The sequence below is a fragment of the Neomonachus schauinslandi genome, chromosome 6 (assembly GCF_002201575.2).
Source record: "Neomonachus schauinslandi chromosome 6, ASM220157v2, whole genome shotgun sequence".
Taxonomy (NCBI): domain Eukaryota; kingdom Metazoa; phylum Chordata; class Mammalia; order Carnivora; family Phocidae; genus Neomonachus; species Neomonachus schauinslandi.
In genome coordinates, this window is record NC_058408.1 from 76203793 (window position 1) to 76221149 (window position 17357).

The 17357-nt window shown below is 46.9% G+C and overlaps 1 protein-coding gene across 1 annotated transcript; it reads right to left on the reverse strand.

The window, feature by feature from the left end:
• Positions 1-9053: 9053 nt before the first annotated feature.
• On the reverse strand, positions 9054-11527 carry LOC110585985 (peroxisomal biogenesis factor 19-like). The gene is made up of 2 exons (XM_021696138.1): positions 11473-11527; positions 9054-9520 (listed from the first exon to the last, which is right to left on the reverse strand). Exons 1-2 carry the CDS (start codon positions 11525-11527, stop codon positions 9054-9056), a joined length of 522 nt encoding a protein of 173 aa, XP_021551813.1.
• Between the last annotated feature and the right edge of the window lie 5830 nt (positions 11528-17357).

The window sequence follows — 17357 nt, forward strand, 5'->3', positions numbered from 1 at the left end:
CTTCTCTTTGAGAAGTGGAAGGATCCGGTAAAATGGACCCCGATTCCCGCCTGGAGGCAATGGCTGGAGCAGAGACCCTCGCCCCCTTCCCACCAGCGTGCCCCTCTGTGCGAGCAGATCTTCCCGCTCCCCGGAGAAGCCACGCGGTGGCTGTTTATGCTGTTCGCTGGCTTCCTGAGGAGAGTTCAGGGAAGTATGAAGTATTTCTTGCACCTTCCACTTCTTTTAAAAGGGGGAGAGCAAATGGTAAGACCATGTTTCATGAGAAAAGAGAATGGGTGTATGACTTTGTGAAAGCAAGCTTTCCTCTAACGCTGTATGACAAGCAGCCCCAATGTGTGTGTACTGGAAGAACACAGATTTAGCTTCCTTTCTGTAGTGTGCGTGGCTCTCTGTGCTCCCCTGCGTTACCTGCCTGGGCTCCGGACTCACCTGGGTTTGCACTCTGCCGCCAGTCCCCTGGTGGGTAGCAGAGTGCTGAGGTCCTCTAATGCTGGAGATAAGCAGGCACCATGAGCCTCCGACGCATGTGCACACCAGTGTCCAGGGAGGGGAAACTGAGATTCTGAGAAAGAAGCAAGTCTGCCGAAGTTTTACAACTGTGTGTGTGAGTGTGTGTGTGAGAGAGAGAGAGAAGGGGACAGACATCCAGAGGAGTGTATCCATGGATTCCCTTCAGTCGTTTACAGTGAGGAAGCTGGGATATACCCCACACCCCACACTTGACACTTCTCAGGCTTTAATGTGTACCTGAATCTTGGGGGAGTTTGTGCAAATACCCTTTCTGATTCAGTCGGTCTGGATTAGGGCCTGGGATCCTGCAGTCCCAAGACCCCAGATGACATCAGTGCCGCCGATCAGCCGCGACCACGTTTCGAACAGCAAAGCTCCAAAATCATACCTACAAAGAAACCGTCCAAGTTCACCTGCCTAAAGTCTGTTTTCGAGTCATCCGCTCCCCGTGGAAGAAGTACTTGGTAAAAGCAGTTTATTTTTGTCCTTCACCAAAGAAGATCACTCCTCTTGCACAAGGGTCTGAGGAGCAAGGCATGCAGGGTAGCAGGCTGGGAAGCAGGAGTGATTCTGTGGATAACTGGCTGGTATCCTCAGAGAAGCAATGTGGGTTAAACAGCCCAGAGAAGAGACAGAGAGAGGGTGCAACCGGCCTGCCCGGTCTTGCTGGCTTGGCTCTGTGGCCTTAGGCCTGGGCCCGGCAGGGTCTGCTTTCTCACCAGTCAAAGGAGGTGAGATTTTGACCTTGGAGGCCATTGGGAAAGATTGAATTAGCATTTGTGAAGGCCTGCAAGATCTATGGAGGAAAGGTACTTCATTCAGGAGAACAGAGTAATTTATAGTCACTATCCTCATTTCATTATGGCTTTTGCTGATATGCCAGACAACCCAGGCTACCAGAATCCTCTGCACGATCTACTGCTCCCTCATGGTTGGAGATGTCGCAGTGAGGAGCATTATAGCTCTCTATGCAGCAAGATAAATTGTGCTCCTTCTTCACGGCCCTTGATATTACCCGGGTGTCTACCATTTCAGGTTTTAATATGAGGATTTTTTCACGTAGAGAAGGAAGGTTCTCCTCTCAGGGGTCTCCTCCTTCCAAATAGGGGCCACGGTGATGTCTGCTTAAAACCTATGGGCTCCGGTTTGAAAGTAAGATGTTCTTCCGTGTTTCTTTCTCGAAATCAGTAGCCTAGAGAAAGCCGGTCCAAAAGAGACATAATGTGGGCCACAGAGGCAATTTGCGGATTTCTCCCAGCCACACTGAAAAGAGAAAAAGAATCAGATAAAGTTAATCTTACTAATGCATTTTATTTGATCTAATGTTTCTAAATTCATTTTTCAATAGGTGGTTGATGTAAAAATTATTAATGAGAAATTTTGCCTCTTTGGAGGCACTGTCTTTGAAACTTGGTATATGTTTCGCTTCAAATGGGATGCTAAATTTTTCTTAAGCAACGCTTAATCGTGTTTAGACTTCTTAAGATTTACACTTGAAAAAGGAGTTTCGCCTCTTCAAGCTGTTCCAAAACTACTTAAATTTTTTCTATTAACTGAATTAAGGATCAGTTTTTAAATTTAAATGTCAATTATAGAATGAAATAACATTTAAAAAAATCAATTCCTTGGTCACAACGGGCGCATCTTAAGGGCTCGAGAGTTGCATGTGACCAGTGACTGTCCACTGTTGGACAGGGCAGGGCTAGTCCCTCGGGTGAGGGCAGTGGCTGGGTCGGGGCTCCAGAGGCCCTGTCCTCACCCCCACAGCTAGCAGTGTGTATGGCCTTCGTCGATGGACTTGCCTGCGAGCCGATGAGAAGGCCTTCCCTCCATCAATACACGTTATTTGTCCTCTACTCTTCACAGAACTGGTGTTTATGGCCCATCTGTCTCTCAGAATGACCTGCATTCCCCAGAGGGGCCTTGCAGAAATCCAAACTGGGCGCCGCAAGACTAAAACAGCATGTGCATCCACCCACTACTCTACTTATCCATTCAACAAATATTGATGCAGGAAGTTTCTGTGCCTCGCCCTGCTAAGCCCCAGGACTGCTTCAGTCATGAGAAAGGACAGCAGGGTCGCTGCCCTCATGGAACTTCATGTCTCCAAGTGGTAGACACTAAATGGAATCTCACAAATCATGAGTTAATAACAATATGATGTCTATGAAGAAAAGCAGAAGTCCCCATGGGATCCTTAGGGAACCTAATCCAGTCTGGAGGTTCAGGAAATCTTCCTTTAAAAAAAAATGACATTTCCGTTGGGACCGGAAGGGGTTACTGGGTGAAGCACTGGGGGAGGGGGCCTGTTCTTGGCAGAGGGGACAGTGAGCTCCAGAAAGCGCCAGAAGGTCAGGGTGGCTGGGTTGTGGCGAGCGAGCTGGAAATGATTGTGGGGAAAAAAAAAACATGGCGTCTGCATTGCATTGTCCTGTTCACCAGCAGTGGGCCCCGAGGCTCTGAGGAAGAAATAGCTCATACTGATGTCTCCAAAGGGGTGAGATGGCACAACAAAATGAAACAAACCAACAAAAAACACCCCAACAAACAAAACCCTGGGTATTCCAGGTTGAATTCAAATTGGCTCTGCGGGGGCTGAGATTCACTATGACTATATGATCATTACTGGCCCTACTACTAATTATGACGACCTGTTACTGTTTATTAAGGGCTCACTGTTTGCCACTTGTATATAAATATATACATGTATGTATATAAATATTATAAATGTACATACACAGGGCACCTGGGTGGCTCAGATGGTTAAGCGTCTGCCTTCGGCTCAGGTCACGATCCCGGGGTCCTGGGATCGAGTCCTGCGTCAGGCTCCCTGCTCAGCGGGAAGCCTGCTTCTTCCTCTTCCTCTCTCTCTCTGTCTCTCATTAATAATAAATAAGTAAAATCTTCAAAAAAATAAACGTACATACACAAATATATATGTAGATATGTAAAATATATATGTATACCCTAGTTTTAATCCATGCCAAAAAAAAAAAAAAAACAAAAACCTGCCTGGAAGTTAGATATTATTATTCCCACTTCATCTGATGTACAAGGAAGGGGCATTTCGCAAAGTTTCGGCAGCTTGTCCAGAGCGGAGTTGCCAGTTGCCAGGGCAGAGGCGGGACTGGAACACACGTCTGACTTCAAAGCCTTGCTGCGTCCACATCGCCATGCCGACCCCAGTAAGCGGAGGCCGGGCGAGCAGCTGAGGCACGGCTACACGGGCTCACACAGAGGCAACGCCGCTCACTTCGGTGACAAGCCAAGCGTCGGTAGCTGTTTTGGATATTTGATCCTTATGGCAACTTTGGATAGACTCACCCTCAAAATGTTCTTCCCAGCGTGTGTCTTTTCCAAATGCTACATGTGGAGTTCCATTTTTCCTCTCGCCCTCTTGCTAAGTTTTTTTTTTTTTTTTAAGATTTTTTTCATTATGTGATGTTGTTATGTTAGTCCAGTTATACAATGGAGTATGACTCAGCCATCAGAAAGGATGAAAACCTAATTTTCGCAACAACATGGATGGGACTGGAGGGGATTATGCTTTTTTTAAGATTTTATTTATTTATTTATTTGACAGACAGAGAGAGACAGCGAGAGAGGGAGCACAGGGGGAGTAGGAGTGGGAGAAGCAGACTCCCTGCTGAGCAGGGAGCCCAATGTGGGGCTCGATCCCAGGACCCTGGGATCATGACCTGAGCCGAAGGCAGACACTTTACTGACTGAGCCACCCAGGCACCCTCTTGCTAAGTTTTTAACCTTTACTTTTTTCCCTCCTGCTGCTTTTGTTGACTTGAGCTGGGCTCCCTTCCTGTAGTTTGTCCAGGAGCCTGGCAGTGTCTGCAGCTGGGCGTGGCCTCCCTCCTCTGCTAGCGTGGTGGTTGTGAGACAGACACGTGTTCTAGGCTCGAAGGCACAGCAAGCGGGCAGAGCGGGCAGAGACCGAGACGGGATGGCCCAAGCACAGACAATGCCGTGTGCTTTTGTGAAATACCTCCTTGCCAGGCGTGCAGACCGCCCGGGCTCTTCCATCCATTAATCTCTAACGTTGTTCTCGGGGGGCGGTGGTGTCTATCACATCCCCACAAAAGAAAACGAGCTTGAGCCAACAGTTGAGGATGTAAATCAAGGAGCGTGTTCAAATTTCATTCATTCCACGAAACTTTGTTGAGCGCTACAGGGAGACGCATTCAGGTACGCTGTGCCAACCCGGCGATCGATACATGAGCTTTTCTAGCTGTTGAGTGGAATTCACTCCCTTAGCCTTTCATCTTTGGTGCAAATAATTAGGCTCGTTATTGCTCCCAAGGTGGCAAACGTTTTTGTTTCTGTTCTCATGACCTGTAAAATTTATTAAACATAGGAATCGCACAAGATGGGGTTTTAAAGAGAGGCGAGACAGAGTCTTTGCCCTCAAAAGACCTCATTCTCCAGGGATTGGTACAAAGGTGAGAAAAATAGTAATTACCAGGCAGCAAGTGGTGAGTGCTATTTGAGTCCACCATGTGAATGGTGGTCAGCGGACAGGGGATAAAAGCTTCGTGAGAGGGGTACAAGGTTTGGGACTTAAATGGGGATGGGACTAGGAGGAAGGGCCAGGCAGAGGACAGAGCTCACGTCAGGCTCTGGGGGTGGAGAGGAGGTGTAAGAAGTCATGCTCGTAGGTAGTACCAAGCAAGACTCCAAAACGTGGGAGAGCGCGGAGAAGAGGGGTTGTGAAGAGAGATTATTGGAGAAATGAACCATTGACTGAAGCGGGGATTTCTGGAAAGGTGATCACTTTGGGGGACATGTTGACTCTGGACTTGCCAACACGAAGGATGAGAATACCCAGCAAGGGGGCTGCCTCGTTCGCGAGGGCAGTCAGGGCTGGAGACGCGCACTCGGAAGTCACTTCCAAGGTTCATTAAAATGACATGACTGAATGAGGTCTGCAAAGTTGAAGCAGGAACAAAGCTCCGTCAGGGTCTCGCTTACACCTGCCCGTGAGGAGGTGGCAGGAGGAGGCGGAGCGAGCGGAGGATTTGGAGTGCTGGCCCCCAGTGACAGAGTATCGCTAGAAGGCTCTCTGCAGAAAAGGCAGAAGAGAAGGTCAAGACAGTGGAGCATGTTCTCTTCTTGGCTGCTGCAGAGAAGCCAAGAAGAAGCCTTGAGAATCTGCACTGAATACGGTGCTTGGATGGAAGTCATCGGCCGCCCTGAGAAAGCAGCAGTGAGCCAGTCAGCTTGGCAGGTGTTTGCAAGGGGGTGGGGATGACATAAATGGAGGGAAGATATTTTTGTTGTTGTACTGTGTGTGTGTGTGTGTGCTTAAAGTAGGCTCCATGCACAGCATGGAGCCCAATGTGGGGCTTGAACTCATGACCCTGAGATCAAGACCTGAGCTGAGATCAAGAGTCGGACGCTTAACCGACTGAGCCACCCAGGCGCCCCTAGACCAGAGGTTTTTAAACTCGGGGAACCTGAGAAACACTACTTCCTAGGCCCCACATCAGACCTCTGAGTCAAGTCTCTACAGGTGGGCTTAGGAAACAGACTTTTCACCGGAGGCTCTGACGGAGCTGGTCCCCAGGTCAGCATTCACGAACCCCCGGTAGGCGGTAAAAGGTGAGAAATAGGGAGAGGGGCTGAGGCAGTTCTCTTGGTGGTTTGTTTTTTCTTTAATTTCATTTTTAGAGTAGAGTAGGCCTGAGCTCTTTCTCCAGGCGGTGGGGGAAACAGTTTGATTGAAGACACAAGAGAGGGTGGGACATGGGAGGCGGTCAGGCATCTCCAGAGAGGATGAGCCAGGTGCAGGAAATGGGAGAGGGATCTCCAAGGCTGGCGTGGGGAGCAACCTGGGAAGAGGTGGCCTGGGGGTGGGACGTGGGGCAGACATTCAAGCGAAAATTTGAATAAGTGAAGGGCAACCCCTGGATTCTTAAACTGATTCCAAATGCAGCTTGGTGGATTTTTCAAAAATGGATTCAATGCCCCTCAGCACCTTGTTGACTCCTCAGGACTGTGTTGAGCAAATCACATGGCACTTTCGTCATGCTGGCTACACCCAGGAAACGCAGGTTATGAAAGTCTAGAATTAAGAAATGACACCAGTTGTGTAGTTACACATGAGCTTTATCTTTTGAAAGTTTCTATTTCACAGCTTCCAAGGGGATTTACTCTGTACGACATTTAATACCCGGGTTTTTGGAAAACCGGGGCTAAGAGCAGAAATTCCCCCAAGATTCTGTTTTGGACCTGGGCAAAGGACCCAAGAGTCCTGATGTCAGGGCGGAAGGGGACCCCTTGGGTGCCGTGCTCACAGAGTGTGCTGATGAAAGTGGGTTCTCAGCTTTGTGGCAGGAAGTATTGGGTCACGGATCACACCTCACACCTTTTTCTCACTGGCGGCCTGGGCTCTGTATGAAATTGGGTCTGTAATCTTTTTCTTCTACCTCTTTCTCCCTTCTACCCAGTGTCTGCACGGTCCAACTGTCCTCTGTGGATTATCTTTGCATCCCGTGAAGCACGTCTAGTGTGTTCTTACGATAGTCGTGCACTTAGTGGTCCAGGGGGTGAATAACAACCACTATGCTCTTTTGAACTCTTACTATGTGCATTTTATCTAGCATGTCCCTTTGAAATGTGTGTTGGCCACCTTTCTACTTTAATATCCTATGACAATTAAGTAATGTTTTCTTACTGTAAAAGACAATGCACATATTATTACTAATAATACTGCTCATTGTATGCCGGACGCTCTTCTAAGTCTTTTAGTATCTCGATGCCCTTGAAGCTCACAAGATCCCTATGATGTAGTCATTTTGATCCCCATTTTACAGATGGGGGGATCGAGGCTCAGAGCAGTAAGATGTGTTTCTCCAAAGTCACACAGTTACTGCGAGGTGGGGCAGGGATTCAAACTCACATCCATCTGATACCGAGGCCAGGGCTCTGAAGCTGTAAGTGACACAATAGATGGAGATGTAGCTTCCAAGAAGGGGAACGCATGTTTGGGAGTTCAAAAACCACTTGTCCTTTTGTTCTCTGATTTCTCAGCACCATCTTGGACAGGCATTCTTCAGATAATCTCAGCCGAAATGCCTGCCTACAGGGCTCAGGCAGTTCATCTTCATCTTCCACATGCTGCTTGGATTTAGAAAAACCAGTTGGATTCACCCCTGGAATCCTGTGGTACCTTCCCTGAGTTTGTACAACAGAAGAGTGAGGCAGAGGCCAGCCCTGATGCATATATTTCAGAGAGTCGATGGACAGGGAGACCATTCATTCATTCATTCATTCATTCAAGACACAGTCCATGACACCCCTGCGTGCCATGTTTGCATTGTGGAAACAGAGGTGTGGGAGTATACAGAGCCAGGAGAAGACATTCGCAAGGGGACAGAGGGACCCCTGGGGTGTTCTGCCCATGACAGATGGATGTAGAGAGGAGGGCCCTAACCCAGACAGCAAGGTGAGTGGGAGGTGTTACTTCCTGTGAACTGAAGTTTACCCTATGCATGGTGTAGGGTGAAACCCACAGATGGCGGGCTTTCAGGATTCAGGGTGGGAGGCGGTACATTCCCATGATGCTAGGCCCCATGGTTGCCGGCGCCTGTGGATTCCCTCTCACCCCTAGAGCAAAGTATGACGAGGGCAGTTTCTCCAACAGCTACCTCTTGAGATGGTGGCCATCCGGCAGTGAGACAGCTCCAAAAAGCTTGGGACTGAGGGTCCACCTGGGGTCCTCTCTGTAATCTGCTGGCCGAGTGACTTTAGGCGAGGTATTTACCCCTCTGAACTTCACCTTCTTGGTGTAGAAACCTGGAGATAAGACCTCTCTCATTGGGTTGTTGGGAGCTTAAGGAGCCAATGAACATCACGTTCAGCATTTCTTCTGGCAAATTCTCAAGAGCTAACACTGTTCTGCATAGGTGGTTCTCAGCCAGGGGTGATTTGTCCTTCAGAGGAAATCTGGCAATACCTGGAGACATTTTGACAGTCACTATGGGGAGGATGTACTCCCAGCAAGTGGTGGGTGGAGGCCAGGGATGCCGCTAAGTGTCCAAGGACAGGGCAGGGAGTTACCTGGGCTAAGTGTCCATAGTGGCAGAATCAAGAACGTTTATCCTGTGCATATAACCCTCAAAGGAACCCCCTGAGGTAGTGCTGTTCTCATTCCCCTCTTTTAGATCAGGTCATACTGGAGAGATTTTTTTTTTTTTTTGAACATCAGTGTGGCCATATGTAACATCATTTGGGAGGGAAGAAAGTGCATGCCCCACAAGGGATGCCTTCCTCCACCTGGAAGGTGGCTGGGCCTTCGCTAGTAGCAGAAACCACATGGATAGGGCTCACAGAAATGGCCTGCACAGTAGGCCATATTTCTAGAAAGATAGAGTAAAAGCCTCAGCTGGTACGGCACAATCTCACTAGGATGACAGAGGGCAGTGGGCAGACTGATCTTGCAGACGACACTCCTGCCTCAGTTCCCAGTGGTTCTGCTGACTCCAGATGCTCCCCGTGGCTGGGAATCAGGGATAGACATGTGTTGTGCTTCACATGATCAGACACTGTTCGCCATTGGCACCTGCTGGGCCCGACACATTGAGGGCATCCAGGTCAAAGTTGAGGCCAGGAGGCTTCTCCCTAGCCAGTTCTTTTGGAGGATGGCCCAAATCCTGTAGCTGCTGCATAAGATCCAGCACTAACTCAAAACGAGCCTTCTGAGTGGCCTCACTGTCTGTGGGGGTCTCTGCCTCAAACTGCTCACATATATTGTCCATGACACTATGTTGTTCCTGATATTTTTCCAAATGCTGTGGAGGAAGAGACTCCCGGTGACTCTGCAAACATTCTGGATACTTTTCAGTAATCTCCTTCAGTGATGGGTACAGCACATCCTTGGACAGGAGGTTCTGCATGATGCTCTGCATAATGGGGAAGATGTTCCCTTCCCCATCCCCTTCATCCATGCCCAGCCCTTCCATGGCCTTGGTCAGTTCATATTGGAGAGATTTAAACGCTTTGGAAATGAAGTGACTTCCTCAAGTATCGGTAGCTAGGAAGAGCTGGGCTTTGAACCCTGGGATCCCAGCTCCAGAGTTCTCAGTGTAACGGCTTATCCTAGGATGCCTTCTGTGGGAGTCAGTGGAAGGGCAGTGTAGGTAGGATATCGAGAGGCTTCCTTTTCCCCTGTGCTAGTGATTCTTTTTTTTTATATGAATTATTCTTTTTTTTAATTACAGATTTTATTTATTTATTTGACACACAGAGAGAGATAGTGAGAGAAAGAGCACAGAGAGGGAGAAGCAGGCTCCCTGCTGAGCAAGGAGCCCAATGTGGGACTTGATCCCAGGACCCCGGGATCATGACCTGAGCCGAAGGCAGCCGCCCAACCGACTGAGCCACCGAGGCGTCCCTGTGCTCATGATTCTTAAGCTCCAGCGAACATCAGAATGACATGAAGGGCAAACTAAAGATGCAGATCCCGGGACCTCACACCCAGGCCATCCTGATGTGGTTGTGTTTAGGGCATGAGGCTCTACACCAGCCCTCGGGGAAGCTTTTACAGAGAGCAGTGGTATTAAATCAGACTTACAATCGTTCAGGTGGTTTTCTGAATCTCAGCTTTTCAGGAAATACTGTGTGAAGAGCTTACCATAATTTCACGCGGTTGTCTCAATAAAAAAAAAGTAATGCAAAGGCTTTTGGGCCGGGGATGCCAAGCGTCTCCTAAAGGAGACCCCGTCTGTATGAGTCCATTCCTAGTCTATCTCCAGATAAGGGCAGGACGATTGCACGTGGCTGTCTCCCATCACCTTAAATACTTGGACTTGTACCTTCCCCTCCCCACCTTCAACCCTTGCTCCTTATGACATTGTCCTCCTTGCTGCCTCAGACATTACCCAGGCCCCAAATGTCAAGCACCTGGAATTCGCCTTCCTTCCACGAATGCAGCCAATCTCCAAGTTCTTAAAATTCTTTGGTCATTACGTTTCTCCTGTTGCTCCCCTCCTCTTCCTGGCCACCTTGGCTCTCGTATAGGTCAAGTCTTCACCCCCCAGGGGGCAGCCTCCTCTAGTAACCTTCTACATGGTCTGTCAGACTCAACTCCTTGTCCTCTGATGTGCCCAGCCAGAGAAATCTGAAAATGCCACTTTATTTCCTTTGTGGATCTACGGATTCACCCATAAGTATTTACTGGGTGCTACACCGTGTCATGTGCAGTCCCGTAGAGACAAAGATGACTATGACCCCAGTAGGTCCCGTTCTTCCTCAGTGGTGTCCAACTCAGCCTCTGCCCCCCACCTCATCCCTGCATTGCTCTACACAACCTCTCAGTTCTGTCCCCACTCGTTCATTACCAGCTCTGTGGCTTTGTCACGTTCCACGTGACCTGAGACATCTCTTCTGTCATCCACTTATCCAACTCCTATTTATCCCTCAGAACCCTGGTCAAGTCTTCTTTCTGCAGTGAATGCTTCCCTAACCATCCACTCCAGGATGATCTCTCTCGTCCTATCATCTTTACAATATTCAAAGTCTTCGTTATTTTTAGAACTGCTACTTAACATACACATATGGATTCATTTTTATGCATGTCTGGTAGGGAATAAAAGGTTGCAATCTGGAACAGTTTATTATAAAGGATTTAGTCACTCTGGGCAGCATGATGGATGCAGACACAAACTAGACAGTCTGCCAATTGTAGTTTTAAATTCCTGTGGATGGACCTTTTCAAGCCCAGATCTGCAGGCTGTGTGCCTGGCTTACCCACTTGGACCAAGCGTTGCCGCTCAGAAGGGCCCAAACCCACAGAGGCCCCGGTTAGTTATCTGCGTCTGGCAATAATTCCAAGAATTTCTGGATTTGTCCTCCTGTGATTCTTCCCAGAGTCCTCTGTCAGCTAAAGGGAAAGAGGAATACTTTAGCAATGGCTCGTGTTTATTGAGTGCTGAGCATCGTGTGACGTACTTTGCAGGTATAGTCTTGTTCGACCCTCGGGGGCGCCGCAAAAGTTTGGGACCATCACCTCCGTTTTCCATGAGAAGAAACCCAGGCTAAGGGAGGTTCAGGGATTTGCACGGCATGGTCACAGCTGCAGTCAGGGAAATTCAGTCCTGTCAGTTTTTATTCTTAATTTGTAATGCTTCTAGGCAATCTGGGGTTGGGTATAAAAAATATGAAGGGCACCCAAGTCTTTCCAATTTCTACATGAATCCTGGGACTTAGAGCCTTTGTCATCTGCAGGGCTCTGTATTGAAATGAGGATTATTTTAGCAATGACATGGTTCCAGTCGAAAAGATGTTTTGTCATATTCAGTCAGAGAAGATTTAAAATGATTGCTGCTTGGTCGTAAGCCCGGCTCTGGATGACCGAGAGGGTAGCGGGTAAAAGGGCACCTGAGTTAGTTACTGTGTTTTCTAGGAAAACTGAGGGATGAAAGGATCCCTGGGACATTTCACTCTGGAAATCTTTTCTTTTGGGGACCCGCTCCTTGTCCCGTGTAGTTTTCCCTAGCTCGGGTGGTCTGGAACACCTGATGCTGGAAACGCGTGCTGTTTCGGATTCCCCACCGGCAGTGAAGGAGGAGGACCATCTCCTAGTCTTCTGGAGAACAGAGTCGCGTACCTTAGGAAGGTGCGATTTGTACCCATGAGCACATATGCAGATTTTCAGGGTTTTTAAGTGTCTGTTTGAAGAGGCAAACTTGATGGGGGAGTGGTTGCAGCATTCGAAAAATGTGCTTTTGTTGTGTTTTATAAAAATCCCGATTTTAGGGGCGCCTGGGTGGCTCAGTTGGTTAAGCGACTGCCTTCGGCTCAGGTCATGATCCCAGGGTCCTGGGATCGAGTCCCACATCGGGCTCCTTGCTCTGCGGGAAGCCTGCTTCTCCCTCTCCCACTCCCCCTGCTTGTGTTCCCTCTCTCGCTGTGTCTCTCTCTGTCAAATAAATAAATAAAAAATCTTAAAAAAAAAAATCCCGATTTTGAGGGGCGCCTGGGTGGCTCAGTCGTTAAGCGTCTGCCTTCGGCTCAGGTCGTGATCCCGGGGTCCTGGGATCGAGCCCCGCATCGGACTCCCTGCTCCGCGGGAAGCCTGCTTCTTCCTCTCTCATTCCCCCTGCTTGTGTTCCCTCTCTCGCTGTGTCTCTCTCTGTCAAATAAATAAATAAAATCTTAAAAAAAAAAAAAATCCCGATTTTGAGAGGCATGCAGCAGAGATGAAGTGACCTCACATTTTGGTCCAGAACGAGAGGCAGAAAAGAAAGACGCTCTTGATGATTCTGAATATTACTGAGTCTTCTCTTTGGAGTCAGTTGTAATTTTTGTGTCAGTTCTTATTAAAGTAATAGCAGACACTTTGATAATGAAACTTCATTAAAGGCAGACGGGTCCCTGAGCGAATCTCGAGCACTAAGAATAATAATAAAAAAAATGCTTCATTGAACCTGTTTTTAAGGTCTCCGATGTTTTAATTCCCTCAGTCTCTCAGAATTTCAGCTGCTCCCAGGAGAATGCCTCACATTTACAATTTTTCTTAATCATGTGAAATGCCAAATCACTTTTACTCTTTTTACTTTTTAACATTGAATAAGCCTTATTCTTCTTGTGTTTTCCCAGTCAAGATACTTACAATTATGTTGGGAAAATGTAATTTTGGTTCTGTTTCTTTCAGAGTTTGCTCATGTGAAAAAAGCATTTTTAGAAAAGATTTCATGAGAGGTCACATGGGTTTCTTCAGTCCCTCAGAAGATCAAAGCAGAATGGAATAGAACACTATTCCTCTCCTGGTCCTTTGCTTCCTTCTTGCTGACTGTTCAGTACGGGGATACTATTTTGGAATCTCAGGCATGAGGTCTGTGCCAATCAAGAATTACATTTATTTGCTAGTAGAGATCTAGCTACACTGCTTCAACATGTAAGGGTCTAATTATCTCAAATAAAAGCACAAAGACAGGCCAGTCTTTGCTTAGTAAGGAACTCCACGGTGTCCTCAGGAAACCAGGTTCATTCTGTCTTTCTGCTCCCCACCCTTAGCTGGTGACATCTATGGTTAAGGACTCCTCATGGACCAAGGCGGCTGCTGGAGCTCGTCATTAAATGTGAGTTCTTATCAGGAAAGAGGAGGGAGGACTTCTTGAAAAACTCATATAATAACTTCTACTTTATCCTGTTGGCCACCTGTAGGTGATATGTCATGTCATGTCATTTTTCATCTAGGCACAGTGCCCAAGATTTTCGTAGTAAGGAATAAAGAAAGAATGGATTACCACCAGCAGTCCCTAGAACAAGGTTTGTGTTTTAGTCTGGCAATTATCTAGTTGGGCTAGATTATGCTGCAGCAACAAATTAACCCTCAGATTTGGTGACTTGATGTAACAAAGACCTCGCACAAAGCCTGATGGAAGCCCAGTGGCTCTGAGGTGTCCCTCCTGTGTGTGTGAGGACTGCTTCCTTTCATGGCCCCTTTTCCTCAGCATGTGGCTTCTGGGATGCTGAGGTAAGGAAAGATAAAACAGGGGGTTCTGCCCCCACATGTAAGTGACACACGTCACTTCTGCTTATGGTCCTTGGGCCAAAACTAGTCATACAGCCCCTTCCACTTGCAAGTGGGCTAGGAGGTACCATCTTCCTTATGGCGATGAAATCTGTGTCCATGCAAGTCAGTCCTATTCCCAAACTAAGCCAATCCGATTCAGCAGGTCCTAGAACAAAGTAACAGCCTGGATTTCTGCAATGGTGTATCAAGTGGTTACTATGTTCCAAAGCATGGTGTCCAACGCTCTGGGTACAGATCTGAAAAAGACAGGAATTCCCTTTCAATGAACTTATTGACTAATAAAGAAGACATAAGCACACCTGGAGAATAATAATGGCAAAAATAAAAGTAAAAATTGGGTGCTCTGGAAATTGAAAGTTGGGAGGATTTCTAGTTTGTTGCCCAGGGAAAGTTTTTTGGAGGAGGTGATATGCAAATAAGTCCTTGAAAGATTAGTGGCATCAAGCTGGGTGAGGTGGTCCAATCACTAGTGTCTCCCTCAAGGAGTTTTCTGAATCAGTAGGAATGCCAGGTTATAATTACAAGGCTACCAGTGTCTAGCTATGCGGTCTTAGGCAAGTTTCCCCCCCTCTAAGCTGAAAGAGTTGGATAAAATGGTCTCTTTTGGCTCTTTTACCTCAAAGAACTCTAATGTGATTCTCCGTTTTGTAAAAAAGATTATTTATTTATTTATTTATTTATTTATTTATTTTTGCGTAATCTCTACACCCAACATGGGGCTCGAACTCATGACCACGAGATCAAGGGTTGTATGTTCCACTGACTGAGCCACCCAGGCGCCCCGTGATTCTCCAATTTTTAAACCAAAATTCCAAAAGCCTAATGATGTGGCCATAGCACGTAGAGATAATAAAGCCTTCCAAACAAAAGCATAGTCAATGCTCATGGAAATATACTTGCAAAAGAGAGAAAAAAATAGAAAGAAGAAAAATCTAACTATCAGGCAATATTTACTTTTGTTCTCTCATTTTATTGCCTTTTCTTCTGGCAGTTTTCATGCACAGGTTTAAAGATCTGGTTTTGCTTCTTTTTCTTTTGAACAAAGTCGCCAAGTAGAGTGTGAGATGTATTAGAGCATTTTTTCTCTCTTTAGTAGGCTACCATGAACATTTTCTTTCTTTTTCTTTTATTTATTTGAGAGAGAGAAACAGCACGAGAGGGGAGAGGGTCAGAGGGAGAAGCAGGCTCCCTGCTGAGCCAGAAGCCCAATGTGGGACTCGATCCCAGGACTCCGGGATCATGACCTGAGCTGAAGGCAGTCGCTTAACCAACTGAGCCATCCAGGCACCCTGCCACGAGCATTTTCTTCTAGGTTATTTCAAACTCTTTAGGCGCATGAGCAAATATGATAACTGTGATATTCAGATCCATTGCCTCCTTCTGATGAGCTATTTAAAGGCCAAGTTTCCCTCACATACCAGTGAAGTTTGGTAGAAATGAAATAATATCGTAGGAACTTGAATCTTGAGAGAGCAGGCATCAGGTTGCTTTTATTATAGTTTGGTCATTAAAAAATTAGAGTTTCAAGCTGTTGGACACTGACCACATGTCTGCAACTTTAACACGTGCTTTGGATAGATTATTGACTCATTGCTCCCAGCAACTGATATTATTTTGCAGATGAGCAAACTGAAACTGAGCTTATGTAACTTGCCTAAGGTCTCATAACTAGAGAATGGCTGAGCCAGGATCCACATTTCATTTCTGTGCTTTGTAAGTCTGCGTAACCACCGTGTGGTATTGTCTGTCTACATGGCAAATAACAGAAACCAAACTGAGGCTCATGTATGCAAAAAGTCCGGATGTAACTAAAGCCCAGACAGTTCTTGCTTCAGGTAGGGCAGGATCCAGGTGCCCACCGAGGTTCCCTCTTGTCTACCTTGCCTTCACCTATAGTCAGGCTCTCTGGACGGCAGCCTCCCGTGGCTCTCACAGAGGGTAACTTCAGTGCCAACACAATTTTCTTTTCCAGAACGTCCAGTGGAAGTTCAGCAGTAGGGTCTCATTGGCTTGTTTTTCCCACATGGCTATCCCTGACCCAATCACAGTTGTAGGGGTGGAAATATCTGGTCGCTCAAGTCTCAGTCACAGTGGGTGGGGGAGGGGGTGATAGATTTCAGTCCTGTCCGAATTTCATGGACTGAGAGGGGTTGGTGTTCTCCAAAGGAAAACTAGGGCACTTTTATCAAAAGAAGGTAAAATGGGTCCTGGGCAGGCAAAACCAAGTGCTGTCCTCCACACTTGGCCCCTCAAGGAGTTATTTTCTCCCCACTCTGCCTCCGGAAGAGCGAACACTTTGCCATGTGGTGTTACCTCCCAAGAACACTTCACTTATGTCTTAGAAAAATAAATACACAGCCAATTTGCAGATTATACCTTCCTTAGTTCTGCTATAAATTATATGACTTGTTCTTGGCAAAGCTTGAGGTTGAAGCTGGCTTTTTCTCCCCCCACCCCCACCTCCATCACCAATTCGAAGAATGAGTGCCATTCACTGGAGTTGTGTGTCCAGGCATGAATTTGCCCATCTGAGGGAGATAGCTAAATTTATGGGAAGAATTGCACCTTTGCAGATAGTTTCAAGCATCAGCGACAGGGTGAGGAGCCTAAAGGCAAGCAGGAGATATTTTTCCTACTGAAACTGGGCCAAACCTTCATTTACAGTATTTATAAAATTTGTGAATCTGGAGGAAACCCATTATGGTCATCTTAGCCACGTTAAAATTCCCAATTTTTTTCAGCATGTCCCAGGTGGTTTGAGAAGGGCGTAATGTATAGAATTCTAGCCGCAGGAAAAGACAAAACCAGAAATCCAAAAGTCTGGTTTCTAGGCTCCTCTTGGACTCTTATCAGCAGGATGGTGTCAGACTGGTCCCTTTGTGTCCCTCACTCTTGATTTCCTCCTCTGTAAATGTAGGGTTTATATGGGTTGTTAAAGACTGGGGGACCCAGGCAGTCCCAGCTCAGATATCCATTAGAAACACAATTCACAGGTGGTTGGAACTGTTCCCGAGGCTCAGACAGTCCTTTCCATATTGTTATTCCAAATCTTTTGGCAGTTTCTATTCCTGGCCATAGTTTGCCTTTTTGGCACCATACCCTTCTCTACCTAAGTGTCCTGTGGGGACAGCTTGGCCTTACCAATAAGGAAATCTGGTTGATTTTATTTTAAGAACTTTTAGGTTTCAAGATTTCACTTGGTAGAACTGAAGGCATCTCAATGTTTAGAAATTCCTGATTCAAATAGTTCATTAAGACACCCATGGTATTAGGACTCTAGAATGCCCTGTCAAGA